This window comes from Dendropsophus ebraccatus, chromosome 4 (genome assembly GCF_027789765.1).
Source record: "Dendropsophus ebraccatus isolate aDenEbr1 chromosome 4, aDenEbr1.pat, whole genome shotgun sequence".
NCBI classification, from domain to species: Eukaryota; Metazoa; Chordata; class Amphibia; order Anura; family Hylidae; genus Dendropsophus; species Dendropsophus ebraccatus.
The window spans coordinates 149141510-149161708 of record NC_091457.1 but is presented as its reverse complement, the minus strand read 5'-3'; the positions used below and the strand labels follow the sequence as shown (position 1 = coordinate 149161708).

The 20199-nt window shown below is 41.4% G+C and overlaps 1 protein-coding gene across 1 annotated transcript in view; it reads left to right on the top strand.

The window, feature by feature from the left end:
- Window positions 1-20199, top strand: part of PRG4 (proteoglycan 4) — a 98112-nt gene that overhangs the window by 52132 nt on the left and 25781 nt on the right. Inside the window, 15 exon segments of the mRNA XM_069967959.1 lie at window positions 899-1042; window positions 1508-1651; window positions 5082-5192; window positions 6493-6642; window positions 7569-7640; window positions 8424-8495; window positions 8866-8952; window positions 10000-10086; window positions 11385-11471; window positions 12602-12688; window positions 12940-13026; window positions 14983-15069; window positions 17272-17358; window positions 18321-18398; window positions 19367-19474. Of these exon segments, the coding sequence (XP_069824060.1) occupies window positions 899-1042; window positions 1508-1651; window positions 5082-5192; window positions 6493-6642; window positions 7569-7640; window positions 8424-8495; window positions 8866-8952; window positions 10000-10086; window positions 11385-11471; window positions 12602-12688; window positions 12940-13026; window positions 14983-15069; window positions 17272-17358; window positions 18321-18398; window positions 19367-19474 (1488 nt within the window).

Genomic DNA, 20199 nt, shown 5'->3' with positions numbered 1-20199 from the left:
CTGTCCGTGAGGAATCCAAGTTCTGCCCCGTATTGGACTTTAAAACTTTCTGTATTAATTTCATTTACTCTTGATTCATTTATTCACGTGATTATTCTCACATTTGGAATTTATTTTCCCCTATGTATCACCCAATAGCGTTACCTATTCTTCACTTGATCACTCCCACTTTTGTACACGTCATTTATTGGCTCATTAACGAATGTATAAAACACTTGTGTTACATGTGTGTATTCACTAGCTTGAGAAAGCTCCGATTGAAGGAGCGAAACGTCGCTTATTTTCCTGTGTTACCTGTATGGAATAAATTTTTCACATATTTCACTTTGAAAGTCTGGACGTGCTGCAAGTCTTTTTTTCTGTTACCTGGATTAGACACCTGTGGACCAAGGTGTGACAGCAGGCACCCAGCAGAACCTTAATTACAGAGTGCTGCGTGAACTTTGTTTTTTCTATATATCATGTTAGATATAATTCTAAGTACCTAACGCAACCATGGGTGAAATACTTTGCATTAAGAAGATTAGCTTGGATATAGTGCCACCCCGCAAGATTGATATACAGTGAGAAATACTTTATATCTCACTTTATTCATTTAAATCCCTGGTTTTGATATGTTTAGGAGTCCATTGGGTGGTCCTAACCAGTGATTGACAGAGGAAACCCGTCCAGTGGACACCTAAGCATAGAAAGTGCAGGAATATATATGAATAAATTGCATTATATTAAGTTATATGAAATCTCACACAAAACTATATATCAATCTGCTCGCACTGCTAGTACAACATCCCCTTTAAAAAATATTTGTCATTTTAAGTGTACCTGTTTTGTAGTGAAATGTATTACCTTTGTGTAACCTAATGTGAACATGGGTTAAAAAGCTTATAATTACTTGTAGACCCTTCACAGACCAGTCCAACATCATCAACGCGCTCGTCAAAAAAATATAACAAAAGGATCCCTAGGAGGCCAGGAAAGAAGAAATATAGGAGACTAATTCATCTGGATGATGATTATGATGATTATTATGATGATTATGAAGGTACCTTTACTAAGGTGATATTCAATGGTTTCATAGAGAGACACCATTGTAATATGGCCAGAACCTGGGAGCATGTCTACTTAGATGGTGTTACAATTACAACCTTTTGGGTTGGGTTTGGAACACAGCGATAAACTAATTGTGTCTCTCTGTTTTGTGTTTGCCATGGAGAGCCTTAATGTCTTTAAATAGATTTTTTTTTTTATTTAAACTTTTAAAAACTAACCTAAAAAGTTCTCTCTTATTTTTGGGTTCTCTGACTATAAGCCCATATAATTATGAATTTAGAGTTTCTATAAAATTATAAAAAAAAATTTTAGTTGAATTTTCATTAAATGACACTTCTTGTCAAATAAATCTAAGTAATAATAAGTAATGATGCAGCTGATCTAGTTTCAGCATGGTTGACTGTTTTCGCTCAGTCGTGTTGACTCTACAAGTAAGCGTGTATCCACTTTAATTTAGATCCCTATGAGAGAAACTCTCCGTCTGCACGTCGTAAAATAATTCTCTCAAAAAGGAACAAAAAGAATCCAAAATATTATGCTCTTAAAAGACCAAGGAAGAAGAAACCGAGGAATTATGTAGACTATGACGACGAACTGGAAGGTACTTTGTAATATGGGCATGTTTGGGTGCTCCCTATCAGCCCCAAACAACATAGATTTGAGTCATGTTGTAACTGACTTGGATCTCTGGACCCAAATGCCAAAAGTCTTCTTGAGATTTACTGAAAACTTTGCCAGTGTATAGCAGTTTTAGATAAATATTCAAAATACAGTGGTAACTCGGTTCTCGAACATAATTGGTTTTGGAAGGCTGTTCCAGAACCGAGCAGTAAATTCCCATAGGGAACAATGTTAAACTGATTAATTGGTTCTTACACTTTGTGGGTCAGGTGCAGAACGCCCGGCCCACAGAGTGTAAAAACACTCCATATCCCCCGCAACAGTGAGAGGCAGGAGCAGGCGGCTATTTAAACTTGCCACCACGCTCCTGCTCCACTCAGCTGCGGGGGACACCCTGTAAAGAAGTGGGGATTCCCCTCATTATGATGGGATTCCCCACTACTTTACAGGGTGTCCCCCGCAGCTGAGAGGAGCAGGAGCATGGCGGCAAGTTTAAATAGCCGCCCGCTCCTGCCTCTCACTGCGGGGACGCCCTGAAGCCGCACTGCTCCCCGCACTGACCTGTCATTCCATGTCCCCCCCCCCGCCGGCCTGGATCACTTCTTGTATTTATCCCCCGCAGCCGCACGCATTCTGCTGTTCTGTCGGCAGCCCTGCTCAACAACTCCTTAGCTGCTTCCTCCCGCTGGTCCCTGCCCCGTCTGCAGACTTTCCTTCATCCTGCAGACGCGGCGGGAAGCAGCAGGGAGAAGCGGCTAAGGCGCTGATGAGCGGGGCCGCGGGCAGAACAGCAGATGCGTGCGGCTGCGCGGGGACGCATACAGGAAGTGCTCCGGGTCGGCGGGGGGGACGTGAAGTGTCAGGTCAGTGCGGCTGGCTTCAGGGCGTCCCCGCAGTGAGAGGCAGGAGTGGGCGGCTATTTAAAGTTGCCGCCATGCTCCTGCTCCTCTCAGCTGCGGGGGACACCTTGTAAAGAAGTGGGGAATCCCATCATAATGAGGGGAATCCCCGCTTCTTTACAGGGTGTCCCCCGCAGCTAAGAGGAGCAGGAGCACGGCTGCAAGTTTAAATAGCCACCCACTCCTGCCTCTCACTGTTCCCGAACACCTCTAACTGTCAGCTGAACATCAGTTCAGCTGACAGTTATCCCCCTGATTTTGTTCGGATACCAAACATCAGGGGGAAATTTAGTTCGAAAACCGAATTGTTCGAATACCGAGGTGTTCGGGAACTGAGGTATTACTGTAAAAGACTTGCAAGAGGATAAGGTAAGTAGGCAAGAGTTTACCTTACTTTTTATTTTACCATGAATAGTGATTTATTTTTTTTTGTTTGTTTTTTTAGATCCTAAGATGCATGCATAGAATTTCTATGCTAAAATACCTAAACCTACTAACTTTAAAGTGTCACTGTCGTTTCACAAAACTTTTGACATGTCATAGAGACATCAAAAGTTTTGATCGGTCTGAACACTCAGACCATACCGATCAGGAGATAAAGCTCGGGCTTTGTGTCACGTGATCAGTTGGACTTATAATGGAGCTCTATGGAGCCCAACTGATAATTCCGACTGATCATGTGACATAGAGTCGAGGGAGGACCGCCGAGGGAGGACCGATCAAAACTTTTAACATGTCTTTATGATGTCAAAAGTTTTGTGAAACGACAGTGACACTTTAAGCATTTTCTATGTGGATAACAGTATTGGATCCCACCTCTTAGTGAATGAATTAAGGTTTAATTTAGTCCAATTGCCACATGGGTGAGGTAAGGTTCAAGTCAGTTTCTAGATTTTCCACAATAAGTTGTCAGTAGTAGTGTTAGGCAGAGTTGCAAAACTTTTGAGATTCGGCAACATCCTTCGAACCCAAATGCTCGGCACTCAGCTCCTGGCCTCAGGAGAATTGGCATCTAATTTCTAAAGATGCCGGGAGTCAAATGCTGAGCATTCAGGTTCGGAGAACGTTGTGGAACCTGAACAGTTCGGCAGATCTGCTCAAGACTAGTCAGTACTATTGTTGAGAAGTGGAAGTGTTTAGGAACCACAGCAACTCAGCCAAGAAATGAAGACCATGTAAACTTACAGAGCAGGGTCTCTATGTGCTGAAACTCCCAGTGTATTAAAGTCACCAAGGTCTGCTGATGTTTAAACCTTATCTGGTATTAAATTCAGCACTTACAATGTACCCTTCCAGGTATTTCATGATACGGTCTCCATGGTTGCACGCACAATATTAAGCATCGGGTGTAAACCACGCTACTTGGTATGCTTGAGCATACAAGACATTGTGGATAGAGATGAACATACTCACCGAAAGTTTAGGTTCGCACACAGCAAGGTCCATAAAGTCATAGAGAGGGAATCTGGTATTGAAAAACGTGTATGGCCCACACGAACCCGGGCCTCAACCTTATCCAACACTTTTAGGAAGAACTAGATTAGAAATAGTGAACCAGACCTTTTCAGCCAACATCAGTGTCTGACTTCACAGATGCTCTTCTGGGTGGATTGGCACATATCTCCATAGGCACATACCAAAATTTTGTAAAACGTCTTCCCAGAAGAGTGGAAAATGCTATCACTGCAAATTGAAAAATAACTCTATATTAATTCCCATTGATTAGAATGGGATATCCAGTGGGTACAATGTGTAAGTGTCTCAATGTATGGTGTACCCTAAAAAGGATTTGTGGCCTCTATAATCAAAAATGTGTGCAACATTATCTATCTGCTCCAGGAATTTTTTATTTCAAAGGAACGCATTCACTAGTTTAGTTTAGTTTCAGCACCTAATAGTGAAATTATAGTTCTAGACTGTTAACTGGTGGTCTCTACTACTCAGTTCTCACAGGAAAGTGAGTCAGGTTCATGCTCCATTGAGAGCAGTGGTGACCACTTCCTTGAAAGTCCCTAGGGTAAAACTCCATAGACTGTAAAGGGGTTGGTTACCATTGCTCTTAATGGACCAACCTTTGTGGAACAATCCTTTCAATGCCTTCATTTAGTAGAGGATCTATATGTATTTCTTAGGAATTAATGAAGGACAGTTGTCTATGAATATGTAGGTGTCTGTTCTTGCCAATAAAGAAGTATTCGTACACACATAGACGTAAAACCTGTGCCCATGCTAGTAAAGGTAAAATCTAGAGATGAGAGCAATTTGAGCATGCTCGAGTCCTGGAAAACCTAGATACAGACATACGCCATAGGCTGTATCCATGTTTTCCCGGACTCCCTAGGGCTGTATCCAACTTCTTCAGCCACGGATATTCAAATGTCGAATGATCGGACTTGAGCATGCTCCAGTTGCGCTTATTTCTAGTAAAATGTAATCTTGGTTATATGTACGATTTCTATATAGTCTATCCTCTATGAATAAATATAACTGTTTTACTTTGATGCGTTTTAGATTCCAATGAGAGGCCGTCATCATCAAAATATAAAAAACGGCTACCAAAAAAGGCCCCCAAAAAACCCATAAAGAAGAAAGTAGTTGTTGAATCAGAAGAAGAAATTGAAGGTAGCGCAACATTTAAAGTACCACTGTGAAGGGGCAGTGCTGCTTTAAATAAGGGCATTTATATAATGCCCGAAAAGAGTTAATACAATGGGTCTGCAGTTTTCAGGACTAGAATTTGGGGGTGCTGAACACTGTGGCTGCAGTGCTTCTGAGATGTATAATCTTATAGGCCCATACACTTCTCTCCGGTTTTTTATATGCTTGCTGTGCACACTCACACAGTCACTTTTAAAGGCTATGGACACCTTTGAACAGACATTTTTGCACTTATGGTGCAAGAAACACTCTCTTTAGAAAAACGTTGCTTAGTTTTGCTTCCAGAGCCTCTACAGTTTGTTGTATAATCTCTATTTTCTCTATATATTTGTACACAGACCATGTGAAATCTACCTTCTGTGTACAGTACCTCCTCCCCATCTACAACATGTGTGCTGTCATCCAAGGATTCCCTTTCCATATCCACACTCTGAGCTAGTGTGTAACACGAACCCCCCCCCCATGCTCCTTTCTAGAGATGAGCGAAGCGCTCATCTAAACAAAGAGAAGCACTTCAATTGATCAGCACTCCGCTCATCATGCCTACTGCCTGTCAGCACTGCTCCGCTCCCTGCCACTCCACCCCGGATGCCGGAAAAAAGCTGGATCCAATCCTGGGAGAAGTTTCCTAGGATTGGATCCAGCTTTTCTTGGCATCCTGGGAGGAGCAAAGCAACGCCGAAAGGCTACAGGCTTTATGGGCGGGGCGCTGATCAAACTAAGCGCTGAGCTTCATGTAGATGAGCGCTAGTGATGAGCGGACGGCATCTGTGCTCTAGCGTCATGCCTGTGCTTCCGGCCACATAGTTGCGATCCCGCAAATATGCGGCCAGGATATTCCAGGGAATTCCAGATCATTTCCCTGGAATATCCTGGCCTCATATTCCTGGGAGCGCAACAATGCGGCCGGGATCAAAGGCATGCCGATAGAGCGAACTGCTTTCAGACCAAAAGTCCGAAAGATTCGCTCATCTCTAATGAGCGCTTTGCTCATCTCTACTCTTATCCCTTCATTTACTATTACGAAAACAATTTTTTAAAAAAGAAAGAAAAAGAGTAAGTGCAAAGGTGTCCATAGCAGGATGCACCTAGCCCCATCTAGAGATGCTGCATTGTTATCCTACGTAACTCACTTCTGCGCAATATTAACATCATGTTAATAATATAAATATTAAAATATTAACATTAAAAAAAATTCTACAAAACTTATTTGCAATGTAAAAACTAATGCTCAGGATTCATAGCTGATAAATGTTGCTTACAGAATCAGAAGAAAACGAGTCTTCCTCCTCATTCTCCTCCTCGTCGTCTTTATCAAAAGTAAAGGGGAGCAAAAAAACTAAAAAATTAAGGAAAAATCAAAAGAAAAAGGATGATCCACCTGATCCAGACAATCCAAATAAAGACCCTAGAGGTATAATTTTTTTTTTTTTTTTTACACCCTGTTGTAAAAAAAAAAAAAAAAAAAAAAAAAAATCTGAATGCAGTTTAATATGGCTGCATTTAGTGTATCTTTGTACTAACAGGAAAAATTGTAATTGCGTCACTAATATGATGATGGCTTTATAGAGTACAAAACAATACTGGTCTTACTTGGCCGCAGATTATTCAGTTCTTACTTAAAGGGAAACTAATAGCAGGTTATGTACCTGCTGTTATATACCTGTAGCATTTGAGCCTCTGAGTCCAGCCCCATTATTCTTATTCTGTGTGGCGCCATTTTGGAATATATTGCTTCATAGGGATTATGCAAGTTGGCTGTTTGGTGCACTGGGGCATTGCCTGGCCCCTCAATACACCATCATGCCCTCCGCATCCTAAGTCCCCTCCTACTCATGCACATAAGTGGTCCCATCTCCCTGCTTGGATGAGATTTTATGCACGTGCACTTTACACCATGTTTGATAAATCTCCCCCATAGTAAATACAGTATTAGCTGGGTTCACACTATGTATATTTCAGGCAGTATTTGGTCCTCATGTCAGGTCCTCATAGCAACCAAAACCAGGAGTGGATTGAAAACACAGAAAGGCTCTGTTCACATAATGTTGTAATTGAGTGGATGGCCGCCATATAACAGTAAATAACTGCCATTATTTCAATACAACAGCCGTTGTTTTAAAATAACAGCACATATTTGCCATTAAATGACGGCCATCCACTCAATTACAACATTATGTGAACAGAGCCTTTCTGTGTTTTCAATCCACTCCTTGTTTTGGTTGCTATACAGCCTTAAACATACAGCCTCAAATATACGTAGTGTGAACCTAGCCTAGGAACATTATATGTAATAATTTCAACTTTTACACTTTACATATCCAAATCAACCAACTAAAGATAAGGATAACAAACCTAAGAAGCCAAAGACTCCAAAGGATGGGGACGATGATCCTGAATCTCGTCCAAAAGGTAAAGAAAATAATTTACTTTTAAGAAAATCTACTCAAGTATTTGCTCAATAAAATAATAGAGCGGTGGTTGTAAAACATTACCTCCCCCTGTCTCCTGTTTTCCAGTGCCAGTAAATCCCTATGACCCCCAGGAATAATAGATCTAGTGTACAGATCAGCAAAACTCCAAAAATTTGTTTCAGGTCTAGTTCTTTACAATCAGTCAGACTTGATTCAATCAGAATATATTTGGAATGAACAGATGATGCCCCCATGCCCATAATGGAAACCTTTAAGAATCACATTTAATAAACATTTTATCTGTCAGGTTTTAGAAATTAAATTTAAAAAAAAAAAAAAAATGAAATTCTCAAATTTTGAATCTCAACTTCTTTTCTTCAGGGAGATAAGTTGCTGCCAAAACTGTCTGACTGCATCCTGCTCCATCCCCCTCTACCAAACACATGAACCCATGACAGTTCATGTGGATGGAGAGATTGGGAAATAAAGCTATTGCTATGATATGTGTATGGCTAGCTTTAAACATTAAGATTTCACCTACTCTATAGTGACCACATCCACTTTGAAATAATGTTCAGCTTTGAGTGACTGAGACATTAAAAGTGATTTTTTTTAGCACAGTCTACAGCCAGTCTACAGAATATTAATTTATCCTTCTCTGGTGACCTCTCCCCTTCCTCTTGACCCCCCCCCCCCCCAAACATTTGTACATTTAGATTTTAAACTAGCCCACAATACAACAAAATACAACAAAAAGTCACCAAAAATATTATCTTTATAGACTCAAGAAAAAAGCCTCCTTCACCTAATGATGGAAAGGATGGAAATCCCAATGAACCAAGAACTAGAGAAGGTATCATTGGAACAAATACATATATATATATATATATATATATATATATATATATATATATATATATATATATATATATATACAGCTCCTATATGGCCCGCAAGTAGAAGCTTAGTTCATGTTCACCCCATGTCTATTTGCAATGGACTGCTTGATTTTTGTGTTGCTCTTTAGGGTATTGTTTGCTACCAGCTATATATTTAATTTTCTCTTAGTCGGGCTCCTTATATAAATTGGTTTCACCTTAAATGAAAAAAATGTTGGTACTTACATACAGCATGCAAACAACCTAGTATGTTTAGTTGTTTTGCTCTTTCCAATAATTAGAAACCAATAATAATGTAACATGACGCTGCTTTCCTATCACCAGCACCAACTCCTGATGACAGAGATAGGAACCCCAAAAGGGGGAGAGGAACTGGAGATGACCCTACAGGCCGAGGTGTACCTGATAAAGGTGCAGTACTCTCATCAGTCATAAAGAGATGGCATATCCCACCGATATATCATCACTTTAAAAAAAATAAGTGAACATAAAAGCATTTAGAACATACTGTACATGATGTATGGACAGATTCTTCTTCTCTTGCCACATTCCGGTGTTCCTGGTTACCATCTGTATAGTTGACATTCCCCCCACCTGAAATAAAATTTTCAGTACTACGAACATCATCATCTGAATTAAGGTCCCCATACACCTTAGACATTAGACAGTTGTGCCCGACATTGGTGGTGAATTAGGACGTTAATCTAAGTTTATAGGGCCATTTCGCCCTATAGGCCAAATGTTATGGAAAAATCATGGCTGAACCCTTTGTTCAGAGATAGATAAGCCACAGCAAGAGCATTGTGGCCGCAGTGGACGGGAAAGATAACTGACAGCTACACGACTGTTTGGTCGTCAGTTATTGAAGGTGTATGGGGGCCTTAAAGGACAACTCCGGTAAAAAAAAAAATTTTCACAGTAATTGAACCACATTACAAAGTTATATAACTTTGTAATATGCTTCCATCACCTATCTGCCCCTCTTCCCTATCTTTTCCCACTTCAAGCCCCCCCACCAGGAAGTGAAGTAAACTCATTCTTACCCAATGACAGTTGACCCCAGGCTTTTCTGTGGCAGCCATTTTGTTACAATGACATCATCAAGAGGGAGGCTGGTCTAAGCCCTGTTAGGCCAGCCTCCCTTTGTCAGATGTCTCGGGTTGCTTAGCTCTGATTGGCTGAACAAGCTGTAAGCCATCTAACAGTTCTACAGAGTCAGTTAGACATCACAGGAGACAAAGTGCATCATGGGAAAGCCCAAATCAGGAAGTGAAGAAAAAATGAAGACACCAACTGGAGCTTCAGTTAATTTTTTTTTTAGCAGTGCCATTTTTTTAAAATTAGAGTTGTCCTTTAAGACGTACATTCAGCGTATAACCTATCGACCTGTTCATGCAGTTGTTTTCTAGAAATGGAAAGAAGATCAGTAATAATATTCTCATATTTATCTGTCACCAGAACCAACTCCTGATGACAAAGATAGAAACCCTAAAAAGCCCAAAGGGACTGGAGATGACCCTGATGACCCAGATTCACCACCTAAAGGTACTTTAGCATTAAAGTGTACCTGTCATTATAAAAAACTTTTGACATGTTCTAGACATGTCAAAAGTTTTGATTGGTCCGGGTCTGAGTGCTTAGATCTGTACCAATAGTACCAGTGCATCCACTCTCTGCTCTGAAACAAAAAAGAGTCAGACTTATAATGGGCTCCTATGGAGCCCGACTATTTTTTAAACTCTGCGGTCCTCTCACGGCTCTATCCCCCAATCGGTATGGGTGTGAACACTCAGACCCAGACCGATCAAAACTTTTGACATGTCTCTGTGACATGTCAAATGTTTTTTATACCGACAGGTACACTTTAATCCTTTTGATGGACTATGATGTATTAAAGTATTGTCTCATTAGGAAAACTGGGTCTAATCTGATGCATTATGTGAAATTAAACATATATGAAATGTACAAGTATTTCTGATCAGGTCCTGTCTGAAAGATATACTAATCCCCCATGTGCCTGCATTGTTTCGATAACTTATTACCCTTGGTTACGACCCACTAAAATGGGTCCGGTATGTTCAATTCAACTGCAATCTCCAGGAAGTTCTGGCAGGTGGTCTCCATTTAGGGTACTATTACATGGAACAATAATCGGCCGAATCGGCCCTATCTGTCCGATTATCGTTCCGGCCGGGACCACCGGGGCCATTGATTGGCTGAGTGGCCTGTCAGCTGAGACAAGCCGCTGTAAAGCTGGAGTGCGCGGGACCCGGGGAGAATCACAGAGGAAGAGGAGCCATGCAACCTGAATAGGTATGTATACAGTTTAAATAAAGGCTGCAAGGGCATCGGTAACAATGTCCCTGCAGCCCTTGTTAAACGATTATCGGCCTGTGTAATAGGCCCAGTAAACGAGCGCCGATCTAGCAAATCGGCGCTCGTTTAGAGGTATTATCGGCCCCCATCGGCCCGTGTAATACCACCCTTAGCCTGCAAGCAAGGGGGATTGTGGGAAAGTGTCTACAACACTGAACAGCAGGGTCACAGTTCAGAGATGAAACCAATAAGTGAATAAATCCATGGGGGAGAAAAACCATTACAGTTTAGAATAATGGTTTATTTTTCCTGGTGGTCCGGAGTGGTAAAGTGATTGTCTTTTGTGATCTAGGGTAAAGAAAGGGTAATTTCCCTGGTCGTCTTCACAAATAATTATCCAAAGTTGTCACTTGCGCAGCGTAGAAATAACATATAAACACCTTGGATGTTTAGTAGTTTTCCTCTTTGCTATAAAAGTAAATAGAAAACAATAATAATGTAATATGTCGCTGCTTTCCTATCACCAGAACCAACTCCTGATGACAGAGACAGGAACCCCAAAAGGGGGAGAGGAACTGGAGATGACCCTACAGGCCGAGGGGTACCTCCTAAAGGTGCAGTACCTTTATCAGTCATAAAGAGATGGCATATCCCACTGATATATCATCACTTTAAAAATGGGCATCATTGTATGAACAAATAATTTGGCCCTGGTGGTCTAGGTTAGTGAAAAGGGTTATTTTTCTGGTTGTCTGGTGTAATGATTGGATTAATAACCCGTAATCTGGGATAGTCCCTGGTAGTCCAGGGGAGTGGAAAGTTTTCTTTCCCCGGTGGCGTTGTGTTGTCAAGGGGTAATATCATATATCATGACTTAGAGGTTTATTTTTCTTGCATGGGGTTACTAAAGGGGTTAATTTCCCTATTAATCTGTTGTAGTTAAAGGATCTCTGTTGCTTTAGAATGAGGAAGGGTAAGGCTAGGTTCACACTGCGTTTTCAGCATCCGTTTAACGGATCCGTTTTTTTTAACGTCCAGAAAAATAGGGTCAGCAACGTTTTTTGGTCCGTTTTGGTCCGCCAAAAAAAAAACGGATCCGTTAAACGGATGCTGAAAACGCAGTGTGAACCTAGCCTAACTAATCTGCCCAAACTCTGGATACAGGAAGCTGATCCTGATTCACATCCTTTTCCTGGTCCCCACTGATCTTAAAGAGTAGTAAAGGGAAATATATACAGGGTGGTCCAAACGTATGTGGACAGTATATGTAATAGGGTTATGAAACGGGGAGATTTATCAAACATGGTGTAAAGTGACACTGGCTCAGTTGCCCCTAGCAACCAATCAGATTCCACCTTTCATTTTCCAAAGAGTCTGTGAGGAATGAAAAGTCGAATCTGATTGGTTGCTAGGGGCAACTGAGCCAGTTTCACTTTACACCATGTTTAATAAATCTCCCTCTTAATAACCCTATTACACATACTGTCCACCTACTTTTGGACCACCCTGTATAGAAGTCTATTTGGCAAAAAATTTTGTCTCTTAGCTCGGGATCAGGATCCATACCGCGGGTGATCGGCCATCGATGGCACTGCTTAACCTGAATTTTCAAGAGATCATACAAAATCTATGGGGCGTACAACCTACCAGCATACAAGCATCTTGTATGTTTAGTTGTTTTGCTCTGTGACCACAAGAACTAATATAATAGTATTTAATAATGTGATTGCTTTCCTATCACCAGTGCCAACTCCTGATGACAGAGACAGGAACCCCAAAAGGGGGAGAGGAACTGGAGATGACCCTACAGGCCGAGGGGTACCTCCAAAAGGTGCAGTACTCTCATCAGTGATGGCATATCCCACTGATATATCATCTCTTTATAAAGGAGAATTAACCCTTTAGTGTTTCTGGTGGGTCATGATGTAGGAAATTACAATAAGCAGCTACTGTGATCATGTGATATAAAAATGTACGTAGGAAGTCACAGCTATTAACTTTAAGGATTAAAGTCCCTGGTGGTCTGAAGGGATTATTTGTCTAGGTTAGTGATTTAATATGTTGCTGCTTTCCTATCACTAGAACCAACTCCTGATGACAGAGATCGAAACCCAAAACAGGGTAGAGGAACTGGAGATGACCCTACAGGCCGAGGTGTACCTCCTAAAGGTGCAGTACCTTCATCAGTCATAAAGAGATGGAATATCCCACCAATATATCATCGCTTTATGAATAGGAATAACCCTTTAACATCTTGGTGTGGTGCATTAAAGAATTATTGCAATTTAGTAAAAAAAAAAAAGTGAAAGACTGCTAGGGATGTAAAACAACATAATAAAGCATACTCACCTCTCACAGAGCAGCACCCATGCTGTGGTCTACCCTGGTGCCTTTGTTTGCCTACATTTATGTTGAGCTGTCCCAGCCCTGACGTTCTGAATAGAGATGAAAATCTTAGCTTCTATAGAACCCAAACCTTGTCGAACCTTCCGCATTTGATTCCTGATGCCTTCCCTGTCCGTGGGAAAGAAGGAGACAGTCCGAGTCCTGGAATTCCGAGATTCAGCCTAGGTAATAGGCTGTATCGCAGAATTCCAGGTGGTACCCGGGATTCAGCCTAGGTAATAGGCTGTATCCCACAATTCCAGGCGGTACCCGGGCTGTCTCCTCCTTCCCCATGGACCGGAAAGGCATCGGGAATCAAATGCAGAAGGTTCGAGTTCTATAGAACCTAATATTTTCTGCCGCTCGATCATCTCTAGTTCTAAACACAAAGGAATCCTTTGTGACTAAAGGTGGTAAACAGCGGGGAGGGGGTATGGGCAAGGTTGAGTAGGCTTTATTATGTTATTTTACAGAGCTAGCAGGTTATAAATCCTCCAAAAACTGAACAGACACCGTGCTAGAGAATTAGAGATAAACAATATTATTATTAAATATGTTAAAGGAATATTCTTACTTAAACTTATGCCATTTCCAAAAGTTTAGGATCATGGGCGATCTAACCGCAGATTTGTGTAGCGACGATCTGTATCCATGTTTTCCAGGCAGCCTTAGGGCCCTATTACACGGGACAATTATCGTGCGAAAAATCGTTATATTGTTCGAATTTAAACAATAATCGTTCTCTGTAATTGCAGGCAAAGATTGGAAAATCGCTCGTATGTCATTGATCGTTGATTTAGATCTGAACCTAAAACTATCGTTAATCGTTCACTGGAAAAAACGATCATAGTAACGATCGCAATAACGATCGTAACTAACAACCATTGTTCTGTGTAATATGGTGCAATCTCGATTTTAGGTAAACGATAAAAAATCTCGTTTGTGATCGTTTATCGTTAGTCGTTAATCATTAAAAATCGCTCCATGTTATAGGACCGTTAGGCCTGCATCCAACCTCTTCAGCCACTGGTAATCAAATGCTGCATTCTCGGGTTTGGACAGACCCAAACATGCTCGACATTTGCTCATACCTGATTCGCTATACCTATTGGCTTAGGGGATCTTTTTTTTTCCGTCGTTTAGGATATGGATGTAAGGAAGGAGTTAATATCCCTAAAGATCTATGATAGTGAAGAGGGTTGCTATCCCTGTTGTTTTAGGATGACAGCGTATAACTATTCTGTCCAGGCTCCTGCGGTGTTCAGCACAGGGATCACGGATCCTGACCACTTCCTCTTCCTGCTCTGAGATGAGTCAATGCTACATAGATGTCTGTGTTGGTCTAATTTTGAGCTCTAAGGGTATGTGCACACTACTGAAAACTGACGGAAACTCATAGATACAATTCTATGCACATGCGGACTCCTTTTTCCGACCAAAGAATGATCAAGTTCAGTCTTTGTTCAGAGGAAGGAATCCGCCCGTGCATAGAATGGAGTCTATGACACGGGCGGAGACGCGCGAGCGATGGATTACGCGACGGAGTTTCCGTCACTTTTCAGTAGTGTGCACATACCCTTAGCTTGGAATCAGGGCCCAAGCCCTATGAGTTCAATAATTGTTGGCACTGCCTCATCCAAATCATCCTAAGTAGTCGCATACACATTTAGTTGTTTTTCTCTTTGCAATAAAATTAGAAACCAATAATAATGTAATATGTCGCTGCTTTCCTATCACCAGAGCCATCGCCTGATGACAGAGATAGGAACCCCAAAAGGGGGAGAGGAACTGGAGATGACCCTACAGGCCGAGGTGTACCTGATAAAGGTGCGACACTCTCATCAATCATAAAGCGATGGCATATCCCACCGATATATCTTCACTTTATAAGAGAGAAAAACCCTTTAATGTTTCTGGTGGGTCACGGTGTAGGAAGTAATAATGATCCTGGTGGTCTAGCAGTAAATGTTTAGTGGTTTAGCAGGTTTCAGAGGGCCATGTGAATATACCCATCATAGTAAGACGTCATGAAAAGCATATATGATCATGTGATATTACAGTGAGCTTTGCAAGTCCTAACTATGAATATTATAGGTTAATGCCCATGGTGGTCTGCAGGTGTGAAGGGATGTTATTTTGTCTTTGGTGTAGTCAATGGTTATCATAATACCTCATGACCTGGGGTTTATTTTTCCTATGTATTCTCGGATGTGGAAGGGATTCATTTCTCCAGTAATCTATAGTAATGAAGAGGTTAGTGACCCTGCTGATTAGGACAGTGATACCCAATCTATCTAGGATCCTGCACTGATCAGCCTGTTTTGGGTACAGGAAGCTCATCCCGATCATTTAAAGGAGAAGTCCAGCAAAATTTTTTATTAAAGTATTGTATTGCCCCACAAAAGTTATACAAATCACCAATATACACTTATTACAGGAAATACTTATAAAGTGCTTTTTTTCCCTGCACTTACTACTGCATTAAGGCTTCACTTGGATAACATGGTGATGTCACTTTGTGGATAACATGGTGATGTTACTTCCTGGATAACATGGTGGTGTCACTCCCAGAGCTGTGCGGGCTGTGGCTGCTGGAGAGGGTGATGGTAGGGGGATGTTCAGTGTCCCTCCAGTGCCCTGTGTCCCTCAGTGTCACCCTGCCATCATCCTCTCCAGCAGCCACAGCCCAGACAGCTCTGGGAGTCGGGTCATGACAACCCCATGTTATCCAGGAAGTGACATCCTCATGTTATCCAGGATGTGATATCACCATGTTATCCAGGAAGGGAAGCCTTGATGCAGTAGTAAGTGCAGGGAAAAAAGCACTTTATAAGCATTTCCCATAATAAGTGTATATTGGTGATTTGTTTAACTTTTGGGGGGCAATACAATACTTTAATAAAAATTTTCGCTGGACTTCTCCTTTAATCTTCTTGCTTTGTACTGATCTTAGAGATCAGGGCAGTGTGTATATAGGGTTTGGGATTATTGTCTAAGCCCTGGGTGCTCTGCCATAGGGCTACTGGTTGGCTTTTGGTATAGCTTTAAAGAGAACCAATCACCTAAAATTAACTGTCCCTATAATAAAAGATTATCTTTCCCTAAATCTATTCCTGAAGATACAGACTGCCTGTGCAGTCTGTATCTTATGCTTTTACCTAATCCTGTAAAGCGGAGCAGTAAGGACGGGGGCGGCCATCTTGATGACGTCACAGTGGTGCGTTCCAGCGCTGGAACGCAAGGGACGTAATCAAGATGGCGCCCGGCTTTACTGCACCGCTACAGAGGACTGGGTAAAGTATAAGATACAGACTGCAAAGGCAGTCTGTATCTTCATGAAGTTTATTTCTGAAGATACAGACTGCCTGTGCAGTCTGTATCTTATACTTTACCCAGTCCTCTGTAGCGGTGCAGCTAAGCCGGACGCCATCTTGATTACGTCCCTTGCGTTCCAGCGCTGGAACGCACCAGTGACGTCATCAAGATGGCCGCCGCCGCCCTTACTGCTCCGCTATACAGGATTAGGTAAACGCATAAGATGCAGACTGCACAGGCAGTCTGTATCTTCAGGGACATACTAATAGGCCCAGTTAGAATAGACATACACAGTGATCTCGCGCTGTATAGCGCGGGATCACTGTGTATTTACAGAGCGCCGGCAAAGGCTCATGGGAGCCCTTCCCGCCGCTCGGCATGCCGGGAGCTTCCTGTCTCGCGCCGCCTCTTTTGAAAAGAGCCGGCGCGAGACAGGAAAAGAGAATGTGTATATTGTAAAATCACGGGCATAAAAGTACATAATTCCAATTACAAATATTAATAAAATATTAATTTACAGCTAATTAGCAAAAAAAACCATTTAAAATTTCGGCCATGATTGGTTCTCTTTAAGTACCTACATAAAGTTATCTAACATAATCACACAAACAACCTATCAACATACAAGCATCAAAGCAAGTAGTTTTTCTCTGTGTCATAAAAAAAAGGAAAAACCAATAATAATGTAACATGTCACTGCTTTCCTATCACCAGAGCCAACTCCTGATGACAGAGATAGGAACCCCAAAAGGGGTAAAGGAACTGGAGATGACCCTACAGGCCGAGGGGTACCTCCAAAAGGTGCAGTACCTTCTTCAGAGATGGCATATCCAAGCGATATATCATCAAAGAGAATAACCCTTTATCATTTTTGGCGGGTCATGGTGTATGAAGCTGTAATAATCCTGGTTGTCTGTATACTTCATTGAAAGTGGTGTTTGTCTACTGAAAACAAAAACAAAGAAATGAAAAAAAAAACAAAAAAAAAACCTTTGGATTACATGGACCTAACAACATAATAAATTACATCATACCACTACCACTCCTTGGTCTCTCTGTGCCACAATTAAATGTAGCCATGTGGCATCTATACAACCGTCATGGTGGTCTAGTGTAATGAATAGAATAATATCCCAGGTGATCTAAGCTAGTGAAAAGGGTAATTTCCTTGGTGGACTAGGGAAGTGAAAAGGTTGTTCTGACAACCACATCTAGGCTGGGTTCACACTACGTATATTTCAGTCAGTATTATGGTCCTCATATTGCAACCAAAACCAGGAGTGGATTAAAAACACTGAAAGGCTCTGTTCACACAATGGTGAAATTGAGTGGATGGCCGCCATATAACGGTAAATAACTGCCATTATTTCAATACAACGGCCGTTGTTTTAAAATAACAGCAAATATTTGCCATTAAATGGCGGCCATCCACTCAATCTCAACATTGTGTGAACAGAGCCTTTCTGTGTATTCAATCCACTCCTGGTTTTGGTTGCAATTTGAGGACCACAATACTGACTGAAATATACGTAGTGTGAACCCAGCCCTAATATGCATATATTACCACATTGCCTGTTTTCTTGTTGCTCCTTTTACCACTGTCTGTATTTTCCATCTTCACTAAATCAGGCTTTTTTTTTATAATTATATAAAATTTCCAGTGTCTACAAGCTCCGCCAAACTCGTCATACACGGAGCGTGGAAACAAACCTCAAACAGAAACAATATTCATCTTCTCATGTTATCATTTTTTCTTTTAACAGAAACAACTCCAGATGACAAAGATAAAAACCCCAAAAAGCCTAAAGGAACCGGAGATGACCCTGATGTAGATCCTAAAGGTAATTAAAAGGAGAATTGGCTGAGAGGGGAGTCTATCAACTGGGTTGTGATGTCAGCTGTGCAGGCAACCCCGGAGCCCAGAGGGGTTCCAGGGCTGCAATCCAGTTCTGCAACACACAGGAAGAGGTTATTTCAGATAGTTTATGTTTTCCCTGCCGGATGAAAATTTTTTAAAAATCGCCAGACTTCTTCTTTAATGTTTTTACACTTCAGCTATGCTCACACACATTTTGAGACATAAAATTTCAATTTCAGTACATTTTTGTACTGCAAGCTAAATCTGTAATCTTCAGTTTACCCTGAACTGGTATAATATCTGCACACACAGAGTAGAGGAGATCCTGCACCACGCATCGCTATGTGTAATAGCGGTGCGTGGCCGGCAGCTGACGATTTCCAAACTCTTTACATTACCTATCCATGCTGCATGCCGGTGCCACGCGCTCTATAATAGTACCCTTACTGTCTTTTAGCTGTCTCTCTCTTTCTCTCTCTGTCTTTAGTGTATTTTCCCAGGCATCTTCCCCCCTCCCCTCCCCCTTCATCTCCTTGTATTGCTTGTGATAGGATCCTTAAATCGTAACCAGTAAACAGTGGTCATTGCTAAGCTTATTTTTCCAAGTGCAAGAGCTAGGGGGAGGGAAAATGCTTGATAACAGGAGAAGGAAACATTTTATCTGATAAGATATATTACAAAGTCTCTTATTTTTACTTGCAATATTAATCTATGCATAGCTTGTTGAGATGACCTATTCAAAACATCCATAAAAAAAAAGATGAGTAAAACAAGATATGGGCATTAAACACTGCCAAAAGCTTACAAATGTTTACTTAATACTAGACTACTTTCTACTACTGTACTCCCCTAGCAGATGATTGTTGTACAGTTATAAGGTGATAGGCCATTCTGCATTGCAAATAGACACCTATATCTATTCTGGGTACATGAATTTAAATGTGTTTTCAGCACCAAATCAAAGAAATCCTGATGATGATGATGATGATCCACAAAAACCCAAACGCCCCAAAGATAAGGAAGGGGATGATCCTGAGGATACAGGAAAGCCTCCTCAGAGTAAGTTCACCTGTAGTGAATTTGCTGTGAAAAGTTTTCACAACAAATCCGCAGGAAAATCCTCCATAGAAAATATTGGTGGGATTTTCTACAAAAAACAAATTTAATCTGTGGACGTCATGGCAGATTTTGACCTCTCCAACAAATCTGCAAATGAGTAACATCAGCTGACATACTGCAGACTTACATGTCGGTGCTGCACGTCAATCATCCTACGAAAAATGGATTTGTTGAAAACCTCACGTTTTATATAGTAATATCCGATATTCAACTTTTCAAGCCGTTTCACTGATATAGGAAGACTCACAGGTCTAGAAGTAGCATATGGAAATGGGCACGACGATAACATCTGGAACAATGAATATAACATGGACCAGATAAGCTATGCTGGATCTGTACATTGTATTAAAGGGGAACTATCAGCAGTTTAGACAACTCTAACCCCTTATAGTGCCCAGGACGCTGAGGAGGAAGGTATGGGCCTTACCTTCTTCCTCAACACTGGTCTGCGCTGTTAGTCTAAGTAATCTTCGGTCTGGAGCACCATTAGGAGCACTGGCCTGCTCCTTCTAATGATAATCAATGGTGTGTCGGATGACGTGGTAGTGCTTCTAACCATGCACTTAAGAAAAGATTACTCCGAGAAACAATGCGGGACCCGAGCCGAGGAGGAAGGTAAGACACATACCTTCCTCCTCAGCGTCCCGGGGTCTATAAGGGGCTAT